Here is a 19,221-nt window from a genome sequence, read left to right on the forward strand (position 1 = left end):
TAAATGTTCTTCAGGTGATAAAAGGCTGACTTAGTAACTGCCTTTATTAGCCTCTGAAGGTTCAGACCGGAGTCCCTCATGACACCAAGATTTTGGCCACAATCACTGGTTTCTAGCTAGTAGCTGAAGCTTTGAGCTAACTTTCGATCTCTCCTCCTTTGGTCCAAAGATTATTACCTCAGGGAAAATTATGGTGCATCCACATATTGAGCATATACCCAAGGCTCTGATGGGTTCATAGTCACCTGATGAAATTGCGATCTAAAGCTGAGTGTCGGCTGCATAGTTTTGGTTACTGATCTTGTTTTTCTATCATCTGAGCTAAGGGGAGCATGAAGATGTTTAATAGGAAGGGCCCCAAAAGGGAGCCTTGAGGAACCATGAATGTTATTTTGCTGATATCAGATTTAAACCAGTCCAGTCCTGTCCCAGAAAGGTCGATCCAGTTTTTCAGGCGCTCCAATAAAATCAATGATTAATAGTCCTCAAGCTTTGCATAAAAGCTCAGTACATGTACACATGTGTACATCTAACTGGTCTCAGTTAATCTCATTCACCCACTCCATATCCTACCAAGCAGTGATATCCTATGCTCCCAAAACCACAGTCTTCTAGAAAGCAGCATTTCAAGGCCACCCATCTAGCCTGGCACCCAGTTTGGATGTTACAGAATACTAATGTTCCTCATTGCAGGGGATGGGCAGTAAAGAGGAAGGCTTCCTGTAGCTTTTCTGGGTTTAGCCCAGCTGAGCCCGTGGATTCCAGCCTCAACCTTTCTCCCTGGCAAGCTCCCAGTCTCCCTAATCCAGATTAGATTGGGCTCTTTATTTGGTCTGTTTTGTTTGGATAACTGAATTTAATTTAATCATATCCTTCCCTGCAAAACAACTTCCCCAGGAGGTCCAGGTGTTGAAACTATGGACAACATAGATCACAGGGGTGCAAAATAACAGTTCACTAGAGGATACGTTATGATGATTTAAAGCAGAGGGATAAGGATGGGCAGCCCACTTGATTTTAATCTGCTCAGTGTTGTTATTGGAGTTCTTTGCATGGGAAAAAATGTCCATAAAACAATACAGTGTTTGAGTCAGGGCTGCAACCGACTATTATTTTGTAAATCTGTCGATTAGTTAATTTATCAACTATTCTTTCAGTTTAAATGGGATACCTCAGTTAATAATATATGATTAGTAAATCAGTTATTTGTTTAAGATTATAACTGAAAATAAGTTCATAACTGTATTTGGTGCCATCTTGGACCAAAGGTCAGACCTGCAGGGTAACATCTGGGGCATTTAGCAGAGAAGGCTGTCGGACAAACCTGATGAGAGCTGATGAGGTGTGAGGAAATGGCATTAAATCACATTAAAAGGTATACAGGAAACCGCTTTTATTATGATTAACACATGAAAATAAAAAACATAAGAAATTTGCTTCAGCATCTATTTCAAGACGTAAAACGTTTCCAGTAGGAGAGACTTCTTTAACATGCTAACTATGCATTATGAACTAAGTAAATGGGTGATAAAATAGTTCAGTTTAACACTTCCTTTTTTGAAAATTATTGTCAGATATTATCAATCAGATCACGTTAACATGCAAACATTTTATCATTGGAAAAGTCCTTCTTTTTATCAAACTGTTTCAGAAAGTCTTTGTTTGAAGTTCAATTTAGCATAGAGTCAATTTTGTCCCACCATGACTTTGAAAAATCATTTAGTTTGTTGTGTTAAACAAATAAATTATAAAAAAAATAAAATAAAATAAAAGGAAAATAAAATAAAAAAAATGTAGGGACTGGAGTTTTTCTTTTTAAGGTATTTTCAGATGGGGTCAGGAAAAAGGTGACCCTGATTGCCTGGCAACCGAAAGCTTGGTGCTTTTGTACAGCTTCCGGTAAGCAGCCTCATTCAGTGACAGCAGGTCCGCTCCGGTGTCAGACTCTGGGCCGTGGAGCTGATGTGACGGTGAACTTTCTCTGAGTGAATATTAACAAAGCCAACGGGCTCCATGGGTAACAGCTGCTTGGCTGCTGCACTTCAGCGAACAGCTCAGAATGTTTTACTAAAGGGCAGGAGAGTCCATCACAAGGCGATTGGGACATGTCAGAAAGGTATGTACCATTCAGAACAAATTTGGATAGTTTTCCTTTTTAAATAAATGTACAGAATATATTTAATCATTATCTTTTCAGTTTTTATTATGGTCTGCATAAAGCAGAAAACAAGAAGGATAAATTATAGAAACACCAGAGTCCATCTATCACCTGCAGACAGGGACTATTATAAGCTAACAGCACCTGCTCAGATATCCACTGGTGCCACGGCAACGGGTCCTAATCTGCATTGTCAGGCCCTGTTCACTGTAACTCTAACCACCCGGCCAGTGGTCAGGGTGTCCATCAGCACACACACAAGGCTTACATTACAATAACAGAGCATACAACTCTCATTAAACCAGAGAGGAAGAATGTGGTAGCGCACCATTCTCCTCTCAGTTTTTTTGTTTTTTCATATTTCCTTTGTTTTTTTTTCTCCTGTCAGTTCTTCTGGTGTAAACACTCTCAGCGGAAGCTTTCCTAAATCCCACTCATCCCAGTATTCAGAGCTCGTTGTTAGACCTACACCTCTGTCAGTGGACCACAGTCCTGATTCTGGACTGGTTTCTACACCTGTGAGTAACACACACTAACTTCTGCTGCTAAGCTCCATATTTGCTCCTATGCCCTGCAGCATCTCAATAATGAATGTTGGATTTCACATATGGGGGATAATTATAGGCAGAAACATGTGTGTGCTATGGGAGCTCTAGTTTTTCCTACTGTTCCAAACCTGTACATGGAAGTGGTAGAAAAGAGAGCTTTAATGTCTCTTCCAGGGAGACCAGCAAACCAATTGGTTCAGGTATAATGATTAAACTTCTCAGGGAGTCCAACATTCCCCATAATCACATCAACGTTGTGGATAAGTTAATAAAGTTCACACAAAAAGATGCAATAAATGCAAGCAGGATAGTCATCCTGGACAGTGACATCTCAGTTTTAGATTAAAGACAGTTAGAAAAAGACTTTTACAACAAACCTACACAAATAGACCAGTATTTGCAGTCTGGCTTTCATTACCCTTTTGGGCACAAGACTGAAGTCATCAGGACTCTATAACAGAGCAGACACACGGGAGAAGAAGAAATTACACATAAGACAGGCCTAAAAACAATTGTCCTAACTGGGATTTTCTTAAAGTAGACAAGAAACCCAAACAGGACCACAGAGGTGTTTTCTACACATGACGTCCCAGTGGCTTTCCAACCCTAAAGAAAAACAGCAAAGACTGCTTGACACCAATGATCCGGGTCCCTGACACAAACAGGGTAATATTGTATATGCTGTCATGCCTTTAAATATCAGGAGGACTGTGACCAGAGAAATATCAGGGAAACAAAGCAGCCATTGGCCAAAAGGATGGCCCAGCACAGAACATCATCATCAGTCCAAGATCCAGCAGTTTACACTCATCTCTAGGCCAACGGTCACTCATTAAGGGTTGACAATGTTCTCATCCTGGATAGGTAGAAACACTGGTTTAAAGGAGGAGCAAAGGAAGCTATTTTTCTAAAGAGAAACAATTCATCTTTAAACAGGGTAGGGTCCATCTGTCATTCCTTACAATACTGTCATTGCTATCAGGAGTCACCCATCCGGAAACAAGCAGTCAGAGTAAGAATGATCTATCCTTTGGTCCTTGTTTGCATTGGAGCAACCTGTTTTTCTGCAACCAGTTGCAACTTTGCAAACAGTAGTGCTTATAAGGCTGGGCTCACTCGGAATTCTTTAGACTGAATGTGTTTTTTTCTTACATTTCAACAAATAAGAACCTGTCCAGATGGATTTGCTCCAATGCTTTTAATTTTGTAAAGGGAAACTTAGTTTTTCATCCTTTATACTGTTATTAACCTTTTTTTTATTTTATTCATTCATTGTTTTTCTATCTACAAGTTTTTTACTTTCATGCTGTCAACAGAAAAAGGAAAATTCTTCACCTTTTTTTCTTTTTCTCTCCAAGTAGAAATTTCCTTTTATATAACATCTACAGTATATAGATCTTTCTGCAGATCCTACTCAAAAGGCACGCTTTAGTCCAATTCATCTTTTGTCTCTTGCTGTGCCTTGCAAAAAGTGTGCACAATGTGTTTGGGTTTCCTAACACTTCCTCACTTTGCAAAGTCTGTCTCTGCTCTTTGGATTTTATGCAATAAACCAGCATGATACAGTGCCAAGCAAAAAGAAAAGCACACATGGAGTTTCAACTGCCTATGAATACAAACCTGAACATTGTTTTTTTACATTTACAATCAGCCCCATCGATTCTGTATGTCATTCTGCCACAAAGTCTAGGTTGAAGGTCTGCACATTCTAGACATTTTATATTAGCTCTGGCTGTGAACCTTCTTTGTAGCATCTGCCAAGTTTAATTTCTAAGACATGGACTCTTTGTACGTGAATTCTGCAAATGGATTTTATTGATTAAACCAAAAGGACTTTATACGCATGAATGCATCAGATTTCTCAAAAATGTGGGGGTAGACATTTCATAAACCATGTTGGAATTATTTCTTTTCTTTTTGACAGTCAATGAAATAATCAATTTTCTCTTCTTTTTTTAAGAATATTTTAGTGGTTTACTAATTTTATTCGACAAGATCAGGTGTCTTCGGACTGTTTTAGTAGTGTCCACTCTGTCAGCAGGTGTGCAGTGGTCAAGTGCACTAGGATCATTCCTGTGTCTGTGTGTTAATAGATGTGGGTGTGAAGTTACAAAGGTAAAGCAGAGGTGAACAAGAGTGAGTCTGAGGGGTGAAAAGGGTCAAACAAATGGATAGTCGCAACTTCACTTACCACTAAAAACACAAAATGGAAAAAAAAGAAGGAATTGTAAATTTTGTTGCAGGCTGATTCATGTTTCTTAAAATGTCCTACATTAAATCTTAAGATTAAGCAGCCTTTAGCGGCTCGTCTCAGGCTCAAGTTAACAGGTGGCTGCTTGATAATTGCCTTTAAAATGGTGCATTGATTGGGCCTAATTGTGGAGTTTGGCTTTTGGGGAGCTATAGTACATTAAACATAAGTATATCCTCTTTTCTGTGTTGAATTTGGTTTAAATTTGGGTGAAAAACATGATTTACTGTTGAAATCATCAGTTAATCCCATGCTTTAGACTATTATGTACTGGTTGTTTGCTGTTATTGATATTGATAATGACATGTATTAAAAGTGCTTAACTGAGACTAGCACATAACCTGCCCTTTTCCTCTTCTCCTTTACAGCTTCCTTCAAGTCGCTTCCAGTTTGTACCATGGCACCGCCTGGAGCAGTGCGATGTCACCGGCGACCAGCTGACCTGCCCCAGGGTTAGAGAAGGCATGTCATCCCCTAAAATATCTACAATGTTAATCAACTGATGTAATATGTTTAATTATTGGTGGCTTATGGAGACTTTTGTAACATCAGATATCAGAAAGCTGCAATTATAATTAATCAGTTTGTTTTGTTGTTTTTTTTTCATAAATAGGACCATCAGAGGAAGACCTTCATTTTAGAGAGGGAAGAGATTTCTGTTTAAACAGAGGAAGGAGAAAGAGGAGAGAGGAGGAAGGACAAAGCTGGGAGGAGAGATTGAAGGAAAATTGGGAAAACTGTCTGGTATGCCACAGGACGCTGCATTTATTGACTGAATTAGTTAGGATGTGTAAAAAGCTGTAATAAATTCATCCTGCATTGTAGCCTCAATGTTTATGCAATTTCCAACATCTAATGATTTCACATTATAAGATAACTCTGTCTGAAATTCAGTGTACCACCGTTACAGTATAGGCACTCATGCAGATTAGTCCCGGAAAAAAAAAATCTTTGGCCTCAAGGGCATACCTCAACCTTTCCTCTTTACATAATTTCTCTCTATCATGTGTCCTGTTTAATGTGTTGGTCTCTTTTAAAAGATATTTAACAGGATTTGGGTCCGGGGATTAAGATGACTAATTGAAAGGTCAAATTTGTAGCTGATTAACTTTTTCTGTCATGATATGGCTGCATTTGGATCGATGTCATGTAAAAATACCCACTGATCACTAGTGTTGCACCGATACCAACACCAGTATCGGGCAGGGCCCTGAAACTGCACTAAAATGGTGGTATTGGTATCGGCGAGTACCGACAAAAGTTCATTCAGCTATTGTCACCCATTCCAGGTAGACAATAAAAAGTTCTACTGGATTCACTTTGTATTAGTCTTTTTCCTGCTTCACAAAGGTAGGCAGCAGCTTGACAAAGCCATGATGGCAATTATTATACATCCAAGTAGCATGCAGTTCTTCATATACATACATACACACACACACACAGATCAATCGGTATCGGCCAATGCTGCACAGCCAGGTATCGGGGCCAAAAAATGGCATTGGTGCAACACTACTGATCACCCATTTCTAATTTTCCGTTAGAGGTTAGCAGCTTTTTTTAAAATACCTTTTATTTTTCCAAAATTGTTTTATGTAATGAACTCTTTCAAGGTTTCAAGAAAAAGTTGCACTTCTTCAGTATATCTCAAATAGAGTAACAGAAAACGCCCAAGAATTATTTGGCCAAAAGGCTATTTAAGAACTGAGTAACTGTTTACTGTTTAAAATAATGTAATCAGACAGACATAACATAGAGTTCATTTGCAAATTTATTTTCTTTCAAATACTATGATAAAGCAATACATGCTAATAAAACATTGGAAAGTAAATTTAGGCAGAAGAAACAATTGAAGAAACAATAATGAATGCATGATAGAAGAGGGTCAACAATTTCCAATGACAATATAAACTTGTTTATATAACTCTTGTTCAGTCACTGTAAGACTATGAAGCTAAACTGAAAGATTAAACAAATTCCGGTTTCATCAATGCATCTTTACCAGGGCTGCCAATAAAAATGCAGGTGACTTAATTGCTTTCTTGCCAAAAAATAAAACCTAAATAGAATAGAGAGAGAGGAGGCACTGAAACCTGCTAATGTCTGTTTTAACTGCCTCTCCACAGGAGCTAAATCTGTCCTACCAAGACCTGGGGGATCCCTACCAGAGGGAAAACTTTTTTCGTATCCTTCGACGCTTGATCCGTGTAGAGAAACTACAGCTGATCGACAATTCACTCACTGACCTGAGTTCAGTACGTCTGCCAAGGTAAAGCCTGCTCTGGTAAGAATGTGTGATAACTCCCTTGTCTAGTCTCTCCAAACTCGCGGATCGCCGGCGAAAATTATTGGTCATAGAAAGCACCAATGCACAATTAACACAGATATAGCAGCACGTCAAAACGTAAAAATGACAAACACATATATACATGAAACAAGTGGAGCGGTATGGCAATTGCGATACCGCTACACTTGTGAAAGTAAAATCTGTTGGGCTTCTTTTGGCATCAAGACAATTATTCTTATTGCCACCTTGCCAGACAGGACACTGTAAAAAAAAAAAAAAAAAAAAAAAAAAAAAAAAAAAAATGACAAACACAACAACATACATTTGAAGGCGTACAGAAGCCATTTTATAAATCCAATCTTCAATTGTTTATACTCTATTCGTTCATTAGGGTCCACAGATTAAAAGTAATCCAGCATATCCGTGATAAAAATATTCCATGATGAGAAAATTTCCCATAACATCCGGATGTTGACATCAGAAAAGTTAGTTGGTCATAGCTAATGCTTAGCATCTTGCTGATATTTACTACCTAATAATTATTTCCTCAGTTGTTAGCCTGCAATGTTTGTTATGGTTCTTTACATCGTCTTCTTACCTACAAGACAAAAGTATCTGCATCTTTAAATGACACGATTTTAGTCAGGGACAGTCAGTCCTTGTATGTCAGCCAATGACGCACCTAGTAGAGCGATATTATGCCTCATAGAGTCCTGCTGTTATTGGTTAAGACCACATGGGCTGTTTGGCTTTGTAGCAAATGAAATAAGGTTTCAAACAATGGTAGACATGGCTGGTTTATATTAGGCTGAGCCGTGTTACTGGCTTGCATAAGAGTGAAATACACAGCTGGAAATGGATCAATGCTCGCAGCTCCAAGTAGAGTAATAACAATGGTCATATAAATTTTTTTTAAGTTTGGACACTGATTTTGTTTTATTACAATGCCTAAGGCTGAAAAAAAAATAAAATACAACTCAGAAAAGGCACTGGGGCTTATTTTAGGTTGGAAAGGTTTATTCTTATTCTCTTCTATTACTGAGGAGAAATATACCGCCTTGCTTGATGAAGAGTCATTTTATACAGCAGTGAACATTTTTTCCAGACTAGGTAGGATTCCTGTAGGCATGTAGAGCACCATTTTCTTTCCAGTTTTCTAGCATTTTGCTTCAAAGTGCGCAGCTCTGCATTAAACCTGGGAGCCAGCTCTCTATTTTTGAAGTTTTTCTTTTTCAAAGGGGCTACTTTGCCTAAGGCAGTATGCAGAGAACTAGCAACCCTATCAACAACCCCATTAACAAAATTTAGAGTAAAAGGCGCCTCTTAGATGAGATGTGAAACGTCTTCTAGAAACGTCCAGTTGTCTAAACTGAAACTTTCAAGCTTCACCACAACCTGGATGACTGAGAATCTTCACAGATATATTTAATTGAAGGTGTAATTAAAGACAACAGCTTTTGGAGAAACCTTTTCACCCCTCTGAATTAAAGCAGAATCCATATTAGGCTTTCATGATGATCGTTGCTCTTCAGTTCTGCCTGTATTTTCCTTTATCCTGTTGGTTATCAGACCTTATAGTTGCTAAAATTGTCTCTTTTTTAAAAGTTTATATGATTTGTCATGCTCTGTGCAATGGCGTAAATACCCCACCACGACTCTGGTGCAATACACTGGAGGATATGGATGAATTAATAATTTTGTTTAACTTTTTTATTCTACCCTTAAAAAAATAAAAAAAAATCTCTCCCATATCAGAAACAATGTTCCTATTTTATCTGCTACAACATCCATTATCTCCTTTTCTGGGGCTTTTAGGACCCTTTATAAATATGATGACGCTTCAGTGCAAACAAGAAGTCCTGTTTGTTTTTCGTCCAAGCAGGTGCAAAATGCTAAACCTGCATCGTAACCACCTGGTGTGTCTGCGTCAGCTGCCAAAACTTCCAGCGGTGGAGCATCTCACTTTATCGGAGAACGCCATCAGCTCCCTGCGGGGGCTGGGGGCTCTGGGGAGCAGCCCGCTGCGCTCCCTCAACCTGACCCGCAACCCGGTGACCTTCAGCCTGGACTACCGTGCACAGTGGGTAGAGAAAGGCTATAATAACATTCATCCCTAGGACGATATCTTTATTTGCTGCTTTTTCTCTTTTTATAGTGTTTTCTCCTGTTTGCCAAATCTTGAGGTTTTGGACGGCATTCCAAAGTTGCCAGGAGACTTGTTGCCTCTCCGAGTAAAGGGCCCGGAAACCAGCAGATTGTGCAATATTTTATGACTCTTTTTCAGTGAAGAATGCAAACAGACTTAATTCTGATATTCAATTCAGCTACATTTATAACGTGTGAAACAACACAGAAAACTTCTGTCATTTTCCTCAAACAACAGTCAGTGGAGTAACGATATCATGATTCATTTAAATGATCAAAAACTGCTTGTGAGATACTTGATGAAAAATGTTAATTTGAGTGAATCATGTCTGAATTTGGCTTGTATTTTATAAGTGACATATTTTATACTTAATAAAGAAGTTTGTATAATAATTTGTATAACCTTTCATCTATCTATTCATAGCATTTTACTAGTTAAAAAAATGGTCTTGGAGGTAAAAGCCAAAAACACAGAGAGGAGATTTATCTCTTAAGTGATTAACTGGGATTTACTTTATGGATCCCAAGAAGTTTGCAGCCTGAAATGTTTTAGTGGGGTCTCCTCCCAAGGGGAGATGAACAGAAAACCTCAAAAAGGAGGCAGGCAGCTCTGCTTCTAGCTCCTACCCTCATCTGTAAATCTGAACCCAGCCCCACTAAATAGAAACAACATTTGAACTTCTCATATTTAGTATCATGTTTGTTTGGTCATAATTCATAAGCCTTGAGATTCAGTTCATTAATTGGTGCAAATATGGATCAACCTGTCTTGATCAGCTCAAACTCTTTACAGAAATTTACAGAAATTAGGTTTCTAATACAGATGTACAGCACCTATTAAACAGATTCATACTCAATGAAATGTTTTACATTTTGCCACTTAAACACTGCAAACTTCAAATGACACTAATGCATGATTAAGAAGTGGAGAGAACAGGACACAGGATCTTCTCATATTTCTAAAGAGAAAACTCAGGAAAGTGTTATCTATATTAGTACCTAGTACTTCTGTTTACCTTTGGTCTATTTTACTTAATTCTCCCAATTAGTAGTTCACTATTTTATCATTAAATCTCAGAAGGAAAGCGCCTGAGACAGAGGTTCACTTTCCACCAGAGCAACATCACTAATAATTAAACTAAAATGTAATGGTAAAAATTATATTATATTATTATTATTATTAAAACGGTACAGTCCAAGTCCCAACCTAGATCCAACTGAGTCCAGACTTGGTATTTAAGGCTATTGGATGCTGTTTCATCAGAAATTGATTCACACTTTCCTCTCTAGATGTTCAAAGCAAGTGGAGCTTCTCCCAGAAAGATTGCAGTTCTGAATTGACTGATTTTACAAAATATTAACTTTGCTAGGGTAAATATAAAAATATTCATCACCTTATTCACAGAGACAAAAAAAACTATTCACACACACACCTAAGGAGAACTGTAGAGAAGACAATTAATCTGAATGTCATGTTTTTGGACTGTGGAGAAAGCCAGTGTACCCAGAGAGAACATGCAAACTCCATGCAGAAACCCCCAGGCCAGGAATTGAACCCCAAACCTTCCCATCGTTCCACTGAGCAGCCCATGTATCCTTCCCCTCCTCTTCATGTATCCTTCCCCTCCTCTTCCTTCACTTCCTCTTCAAATATCTGTATATTTTTGTATTGGTCAGTAATATAAAATTCCAATAAGATACTGTTTTTGACACAAAGTGCTATAATTGGAGGAAATGTGTGACAGCTCATAGGGGGAAGAGCGCTTTGGTGACCTCCTGTATATTTCCATGATTTCAAATAGTAGCTGGGTCAGATGACATAAAATGAGAAATACTGGACATCCTCTTTAGAGACTTATCAAATATTTATAGTTCAGACTCCTTTGGATAATGGCCTCTCATGTCCTCCTGCTGACAGGGTAATGACCCATCAGCTTCATGCACACATGCACACACAAAGTGCAAAGAAAAGAGTAGGAGGATTTTACTACATTCAATCTGCCTGGATTTACTAAAAATCTAGATAAAGGTGTGTGTGCTACCTGATCATAAAAACAGTAATTGTTCATTTACAGTTAGAACCAGATATTTACATACAGTGTACAAATAGATTAGGATTTATTCTACTGATTAAATCAGTTTCATTTTTTCTTGTTTGAGGTCAACTACGATGACCATGATCTGTTTTATACATTTCAGAATAAGGAGTGAATTGTTCAAAGTTGTCAAATTTTCTCCAAAGACAGAGGTTTACACAATACTAGTGTAAATTTTGGAGGAAAAACATGATAACATGTTTTTTTAGTATTTTAAATTGATTTTAAAGGCAACATAAAGCATTATTGTATGATGTTATGTGAAGTTGTGGGTCTCCACAGATCTGACTCTATATTTGTGTACTTTTCCCAGACAGCCGAGGTTTCCATGTTAATCTGATCATATAATTCAACCTGAAAGACTCACACAGAGAAAAGCTAGAATTAGAAAATACTTAATTTATTTATGCAGGTAACATAATCATATTCTTCAAAATATTTTTATCTAAGAAAAACCAGCTGATTGCAAGGACTCATTGACTATCTGCAATCCCTCACTCCAAGCATGCTTGTAGCGACAGTGGAGAGAAAAACTCAATTTAAACAGGTAGAAACATCCAGCAGAACCAGGCTCAGTGTGAGCGGCCATCTGCTGAGGCCGACTGGGGTTCAAGGAGGCAGAAGCAGATGAAGACATAAACCAAATATGTTATTTGGCCACCGGGCCCCGACAAACTTGAATCCTGGGGCCCGGACAGTGATGGTGGAATAAGCCAGAGGGTGAGTGAGACTGAGAATGAGGAATGGGGAAATGGGATGGAGGTGGGTGAAAGTTTGCTTGCATATGGGAAAGAGAGGGTGGACCAGGAGCTTTTCCTCAGATAGAAAACTTTGAATCAATTACACTGTATGATTTGGTTAACTGTAAAGTGCTTTGAGATGACATTTGTTGTGAATTGGAGCTACACAAATAAACTGAATTGCATTGAAGTGAAGGGGATCTGGAAAGATGATTGGTTTAGGTGAAGCTTAAGCTTCATTTACATGCTGGTACAAATAGAATTAGAATTAGAACCAGCCATCATACCAATCTGGAAAAAGATGGGTTCTGTATTCCAGAAATAAAGACCTTGTGAAGATAAAGCTAGTAAGAGAATGTAAAAGCACCACAGTAAAATGAATCATGGACCAACATGGACTGAAAAGCTCTGAGAAGAGGAAGCAATAACGGCAAAAGCAAGAAATAAAAATTTTACTTTGAAAATGCAATCATAGACACAGATTTTCTCAGAAATGTCATGTGTTTTCATGAAACAAATGTTACAAATTCTTTAACCATAATGTTAATTGTTACATTTTTGGGCGAGCTAATGAGACTTATACGATAGCACCCCAGCTTTGAACTACAGGGCTGCCGGCATCCTGTGGATGTTTTACAGCAAAACAACAGAAAGAACATTAACTTGACCACAAACTGATTTTCATATTGGACTCTCTGCCTAAGATAAGTAGTGAGTAGTTTATTTAATATAATAAAGTTTCAGCGTTGCCTCAGTTGTTTTGTGAACGTTGTAGCCATAGCTGTGTACAGACAAGGTTGCCTACAAAACCTGACACACTTCCACCAGTTCTGTCAGGAGGAATTTGCCAAAGTTCAATCAAACTATTATAGGAAGTCTGTGGATGGAAAACCAATACTTTTGACCTAAATGGTTTAGAAGGCAGCTAACTTTAACAAATGTTTAGAAATATATCAAAATAAAAATTGAAGAAAGCCAAATAGATTTCCTGCTCATTATTCTGACATTTCTCAAAAAGCAGTATTTGGTTGTTCTTACCAAAAACAAAAAGGTCTGATGTCAAAAAAAGATTATATGTTTCTTTTAAAAGTGTTTGGTTTCAAATATAAAGGGACTGTGGAGCTTTCCCACCTCCTATTGACTTATTAATACAATGGAGCATTCCGCTCTGTTTAACAATAGTTTCAGTTTCAGCGTTCGCCTCTCACATAAGCACACTAAGCCATCTGATATTGCAGTCTATATAAATATGAATAGCTGCCACACATGCAACCAAGGCAGCGGCCCATAAATAATAACAATGAGCACACTGACAAAGGCAGAAACAGCTCAGCACTCTGTAATTCAGAAGAATAAACTACACTACAACGTAAGCAACATTGGCGCTCTAACAAGGGCGTACGGCCCTACATATAATGCAGTTACATGCCTCATCAGGACTTGCTTAACTGCAAAATATTGTTTGTGCAGTCATGAGTTTGGTTGAACTAGCCAAGTCTCCAGCTGAAGAGTGAGGGAGGCTGCAGATGGATGGGATAATGAGCTAATTGGATATTTATACCGCAAACAATCCAGGTCAAGCACAGCTTATCTTTGTAAAAAGGAACTCTGCTGTTTTCATCATCACTGCAATCCAGGACAAAAAGTTTCAGCTAACAGTAGAACTTATTGCTTGATTACCTCCGATAACCAGTGGGAATCATGTGGGGTTTCATAGACTTTGGCTCCAGGCTATCAGCAAGTTCAATTTATTCACTCCTGGTAATTCATCCATAAAATAACTGATAGACAAGAAGGAATGCGGAGAACAGCAGAGGAGCCACCTTTCGTTAACATAAAAAAAATAAAAATGTGTGTACATCTCCCTGTGGCCTACTATTAGCACAGTAATGAGACACTTGTTAGTGGTGCACTCCTTCTGCATCCCTCTGTCCCTTTGGGGTGGAAAAGGGAAATCTGCTGTCTACCAAGTATAGAGTAATGGTGACAGGAGGGATACGGAGAGGAGCAAAACAAGAAGCAGTAGGGTGGAGAAAAATGAGATCCACTGGGATGATGACAGTAGCAAAGAGGCAGGATTGAAGAGAAGAGAGATGATCTAACTGAGATTGCCTGTCAAGTATAAATGCTGTTTATAAAAACCATAATAACATTTCTCCGTCATGAAAATCCTGATATATCTGTTAATCTCCCTCATCAGCAGATGACATCTCACCTCTAAAAGAAAACAACCACTTGAATAGGATGCAGAAATGCAATCACTTTGACGAAGAAGAGATTAAAGGCTGATATGAAAGCTTTGTGATCAGCCTGCAGGAATAAAATGTGGCTTATCATCAGTTGTGTCAGAAGTCCTTGAAAAACCTCTACAATGTCCGGAAATCTTAAGCTCACTAACAAGTTGCAGATTTAGTTGATAGGTCCCAATTGCATTGATTGATAACTATCACATTATGTAAAAGCTATTTGAAACGATGACGCTTTAGCCCACTAAAAAACCCTTTGCAAGTCAAAAACCTGTGCGATTATCATCATCAAATTATCATCACACAGGTTTGTGAAGTACTATTTCTCCTTATGTTTTTCAATTCTGTTTTTTTTAGAGAGCACCAATTCACATCACACATAATCTCAACACAGTCAGATTGGTTAAAAGTGTCTTTCAAGGAAAACCAGTTGACTGCATTGACTCATTGAATTAGAAGACATGCTCCTCCTGGATGATCTTGCAGCGATGAGTTGCCATTTTGTTGCTCAGCAATCCCGAGCATGCATGCAGCAACAGTAGAAAGGAAAAACTCCCTTTTAACAAGAAATATATATATATATATATATATATATATATATATATATGCTTGAAGTTTACATACCCTTCCATTAAAGACAGAAAAGAAAATCATCATCATGTCACAGACTCTTCATGAAACTGACAACACCAAACCAAAACACAGCATAGTTGCACCATATATATTTAATGCTCTTAACTTCCATATCAATGCGATTTTTTTTGCACCATGTTTTTTTTCTCCCACACTGTTTACATCTGATCACTGCTGCACTTTAAGGAATGGAAATATCATGAAAGCTGTATAAAAAGCTTTATACACTCTGTGTATACAAAGTGATGATAAAAGTTGTCAAAGTGTAAGTCTAATCATGACATTTTTAATAATTTATAAAAAAAAAACATATGTATATATGTATCAATAAATAAAACGAGTAAACAAGCCTGAGGGAGCTCCCAAATAAAAATGTTATTAGCAAGAAACTGTTTTTTCTTCATAATTATTTTTTTACAAAAATTCAATATCAATTTTTTGAATAAATTATAATTTACTATATATACATAAATATAAAATACAATAATTGTGAGACTTTGAGATTGAGTGAATTTATGTAAGTTAACTTTCCTCCTCCAACAGTTAAACAATATATACAAAAGGAAAAAGTACAACATACACATATTCCTTAGTATAAACCTAACCCTGCATAACACATCCTTTTATATAGCTGAACACCAATAAAACTCATAAAACAAAAGCTGGATAAACTTGTAGGAATATAATTTTATATATTTTATGCAAATTTTAAAAATACTGCTTTACCTATCCATTTTAATCCATACAGTAATTAACGTACTGAGCTAGTGAGAGGAAATGACTAGTGGTGGGATGTGATAAAGTAAAAAAAAGCTATCCAGTAGGTGAAAGTAATTACACCCATTCTTAAACCTTGAATAACAAAATGACCATTTTCTTTAGAAAGAGAAGTTTAATCTCACAAGGAACCCAGAGACCAGATTGCTGCTTGATTTATAGAATCAAGAAAACTAAATCAGGAATACCCAAGTCCAGTTCTGGAGAGATACTATATTCCTGAATGTTTAGATGCATCCCTTCACCATCTTAAATGAAGTTGGAACAAATATCTACAGTAAAAAACAAGATTATCTATTGAATACCAACATTTGAAAACCTGATGATCTAAACCTTTGCCTGCAACAAATCTAAAAGTAGAAGACCAAAGGAATGTGTTCAACATCTGCTTTGTTTCTGGTTCTGCAGAACATTTTGCTGATGCAAGTCTATTGCTCAAATTTCCTGCTCTAAAATGTTTGGCATCAGTTAAAATTGTAAAAAGCTCTCTTCAAACAGAGACTGCACCATGATGTTCAAAGTCTTACTGAACATGGATTGTTGGGGAGATCTTCTGAAAGGAACGAAAAACTCAGCATGCTACATATTAATTCAAATAGACCAACCATTTTTTGGTGACGAGTTTCTTTCTTGTGATCAATTGGATGCAAATCAAAGCAGAAATACACACAAAACACAGCCGAAACCAACTTTAAAGGCTTAGCACAGAATATCACTTTCTCAAAAGTTAGAGATTCTGCTAAAAAACAGCCAGAAAGATCCAAAGTTAAACATATCTGATCAGGACTATATTTTTAAGCTTCATTTCTGTCTAATTCAAATATATAAATGGACCCAAAACTTAAAAATTTGAAACTTCTTTATTCCAAACACCATTAAAATGACAAACAAGGCTTTAATACTATAAAAAAAATCCCTTTGTTTTGTATCAAATATAACAGGTGTACAAATTTACAAAAATGTTTTCTATACAATGTGAATTTCATTCACACCAGCAGCTGACCTGAGATGAACCTCAGCTCAGACGCCATACTCACATCTTTTCTGTCAAAATTATTTCCTAAATGTTAAATGGCTACAACAGACGAAAGGCACATTGCAGCACACCATTGCCCACGAGTGTCATTTTACAGAAATATCCAGCCACCTGTCCGGAGGCTGGTTTAAGCCTGAATGTCAACCTTCCAGCAGCATAGGATGAATATTTAAAATGTTGCACCATTTCATGATTGTCAGTGTCGTTATGCTCGGCAATAAATAACAAAACGTGCTGATTCCTGGGAATGTGCGGTAGAAAATGAACATGAAATTGTTGCAAAAACAATTGTCGTAAATAAAAGGGGGTCGGACAATATTAGAATTACATTATTGTGTCTCTCCTTTTGTTAAATACACACAAACTTGGCACAAAGAAAAATTACATTCTCTAAACCAGAGGAGCAAAAAAAAAAAAAAAACATGTAACAAGTAGAAAATACATAATCATATATGGAATTTATTATTTTTTTCAAAGTTGTGTCCTTTTCCACAGTGTTCAGTGTTTGGATTCCCACATTCCTGGCAGGATTCCAGGTTTTCCAAAGGGAAACTGAGTGGATGGCAGGTTTTAACTTTTCCTCGGTTGTCCAAGCAGCCTCAGCTTTTCTTCCTACATTTCTGCTCGTCGATTGGTTCTTTTATTTCCTCCGGCTGCTTCCTCCTCTTCCTCTTCTTCTTCCTCGTAATTCCCTACCTCATGTGCTCGGTTCTGGTGATTCCCCTCCTTCCTTTCTCCTTCCTGGTTTTTTGTATCATCCTGGTCCCCAAAAACAAGCACAGAAAATAGAACAGGGACTCTTTAATAATGTGTTATAAAATATGTTTATTTCTACAAATTACCTTTAAAAGGTCCTGGATGAACAGTAATGATACTTTCTGAGAAATAAAGGATGAAGAACTCCATTCATTTAGTTATTTTGCAGGTGATGAGCCAAGCCCAGGTGAAAATCTGACACCCTGATGAACCCAGCACCTTTCTGACCTGGTTTTCCTGAACTAATGCAGGCCTGGGTTCAACTTACACTCACACAACACAGAGACGCATACACACCCGAGCACCAGCTCATCCTCAGGCTTCTATTACTTAGAAAATGCAGCTAAAATATCTGCATCCTGATGGAAATTTTTAAAAAAAATACAAAACTAAAATTGATTCATTTCCTTCACAAAAAAACTTTCAGACTACAAAAAGTAGTAATTTAAAACATGGAGGCAAATGCAAAGGTAGTAGATTGTTGGTACCCCAGCAGGGGGCATAAAGTCTCTCCAAGGCTGACTGTTGCCAAACTGGTCTATGGAACAACCAGCTATAAAATTCTAAACGGAAACCAGTTCTTATGGAGTGATGTCAGAAAAATATGCAATTTCTTTCCAACCACCAAATCTTAAAGTGTTTAGTTAGTTAAACTTAGATTAGACTATAAATTGAATGCTTTTAGCAGGTGAGACTTAAGCAAATCTTTCTGCATCTTTGCTAAAATTGTGCAGAAAAGCATTTCATGGGCATCAATAAGCACGCTGGTGAACCCGTTTCTCTTCCAAATACTTAGGGTCCCTTTACAGAACGCAAGGCATCATAAAATTTTTGGAAACTGAACAAAACTTACTAAGAATCCTCCAATCGGTTTCCCTGTGCTGCGCTGCACTGCAGCAGCTACTCAGCTCCATGCATGGCCGCCCACAAGGGGCACTTATTGGTGAGTCAGAGGCAACCTTTCCTGCACTTTCTGCCTTGCCAAGAACTGAGAGAAAGTCTGCCCTTCCCAAGTGAACATTGTTCTAATAACAACCATGTTGCAGGGCACTTCACTGTTTATGAAGCACAACAACAGGATACAGCTGTTCAGCCCATGCACTTCTGACACGGAGAGGACCTGCAAACATTCAGATGACGTCGGTGGAACCGTGGTGTTACGGCCCACTCCCTGGGTGCAGCACAGCTGATTTTGTTGAGATAAATTATTTTCTAACAGGACATATTTATTCCCACTGCTACTCAAACAACTTTAAATGCTGGATATTTTAGCATTACATCCAGTTAGTGCAGTATTAGCTTAACGAAGAGGAAGTTTCTTTATAACCTTCAGTAAACATAGAGGGGTTAGTTTCTAAGGCTACGTTCACACTGCAGGCCTTAATGCTCAATTCCGATTTTTTTGTGAAATCGGATTTTTTTGCGTGTCCGTTCACACTTCCAAGTATATGCGACTTGTATGTGATCTACTGCGTGAACTGAATGCGTCAAACCGAAGTGTCCCGCATGCGCACTCGAGGACGCGATGACGTCACACGTAGCGAGCGTCCT

The 19,221-nt window shown here is 37.8% G+C and overlaps 2 protein-coding genes across 7 annotated transcripts in view; one reads left to right on the top strand and one right to left on the bottom strand.

Moving 5' to 3' along the window:
• The first annotated feature begins 1,811 nt into the window (after window positions 1–1,811).
• Window positions 1,812–9,757, top strand: LOC119783860. Its single transcript, XM_038285567.1, has 7 exons — window positions 1,812–2,116; window positions 2,547–2,676; window positions 5,326–5,419; window positions 5,571–5,701; window positions 7,081–7,223; window positions 9,124–9,321; window positions 9,397–9,757. Exons 1-7 carry the CDS (start codon window positions 2,106–2,108, stop codon window positions 9,512–9,514), a joined length of 825 nt encoding a protein of 274 aa, XP_038141495.1. The 5' UTR covers window positions 1,812–2,105; the 3' UTR covers window positions 9,515–9,757.
• Window positions 9,758–16,719: 6,962 nt separating this feature from the next.
• Window positions 16,720–19,221, bottom strand: part of golim4a (golgi integral membrane protein 4a) — a 39,033-nt gene continuing 36,531 nt past the window's right edge. For 5 of the 6 annotated variants that reach the window (XM_038285558.1, XM_038285554.1, XM_038285556.1 and 2 more), the window contains one exon: window positions 16,720–17,673. In XM_038285558.1, the coding sequence (XP_038141486.1) occupies window positions 17,527–17,673 (147 nt within the window). In that variant the 3' untranslated portion in view covers window positions 16,720–17,526. The remainder of the gene's footprint in view (window positions 17,674–19,221) is intronic. The other variant, XM_038285557.1, reaches the window with a different exon arrangement.

Source organism: Cyprinodon tularosa, unplaced genomic scaffold (genome assembly GCF_016077235.1).
Source record: "Cyprinodon tularosa strain WSP-4 unplaced genomic scaffold, ASM1607723v1 ctg211, whole genome shotgun sequence".
NCBI lineage: Eukaryota > Metazoa > Chordata > Actinopteri > Cyprinodontiformes > Cyprinodontidae > Cyprinodon > Cyprinodon tularosa.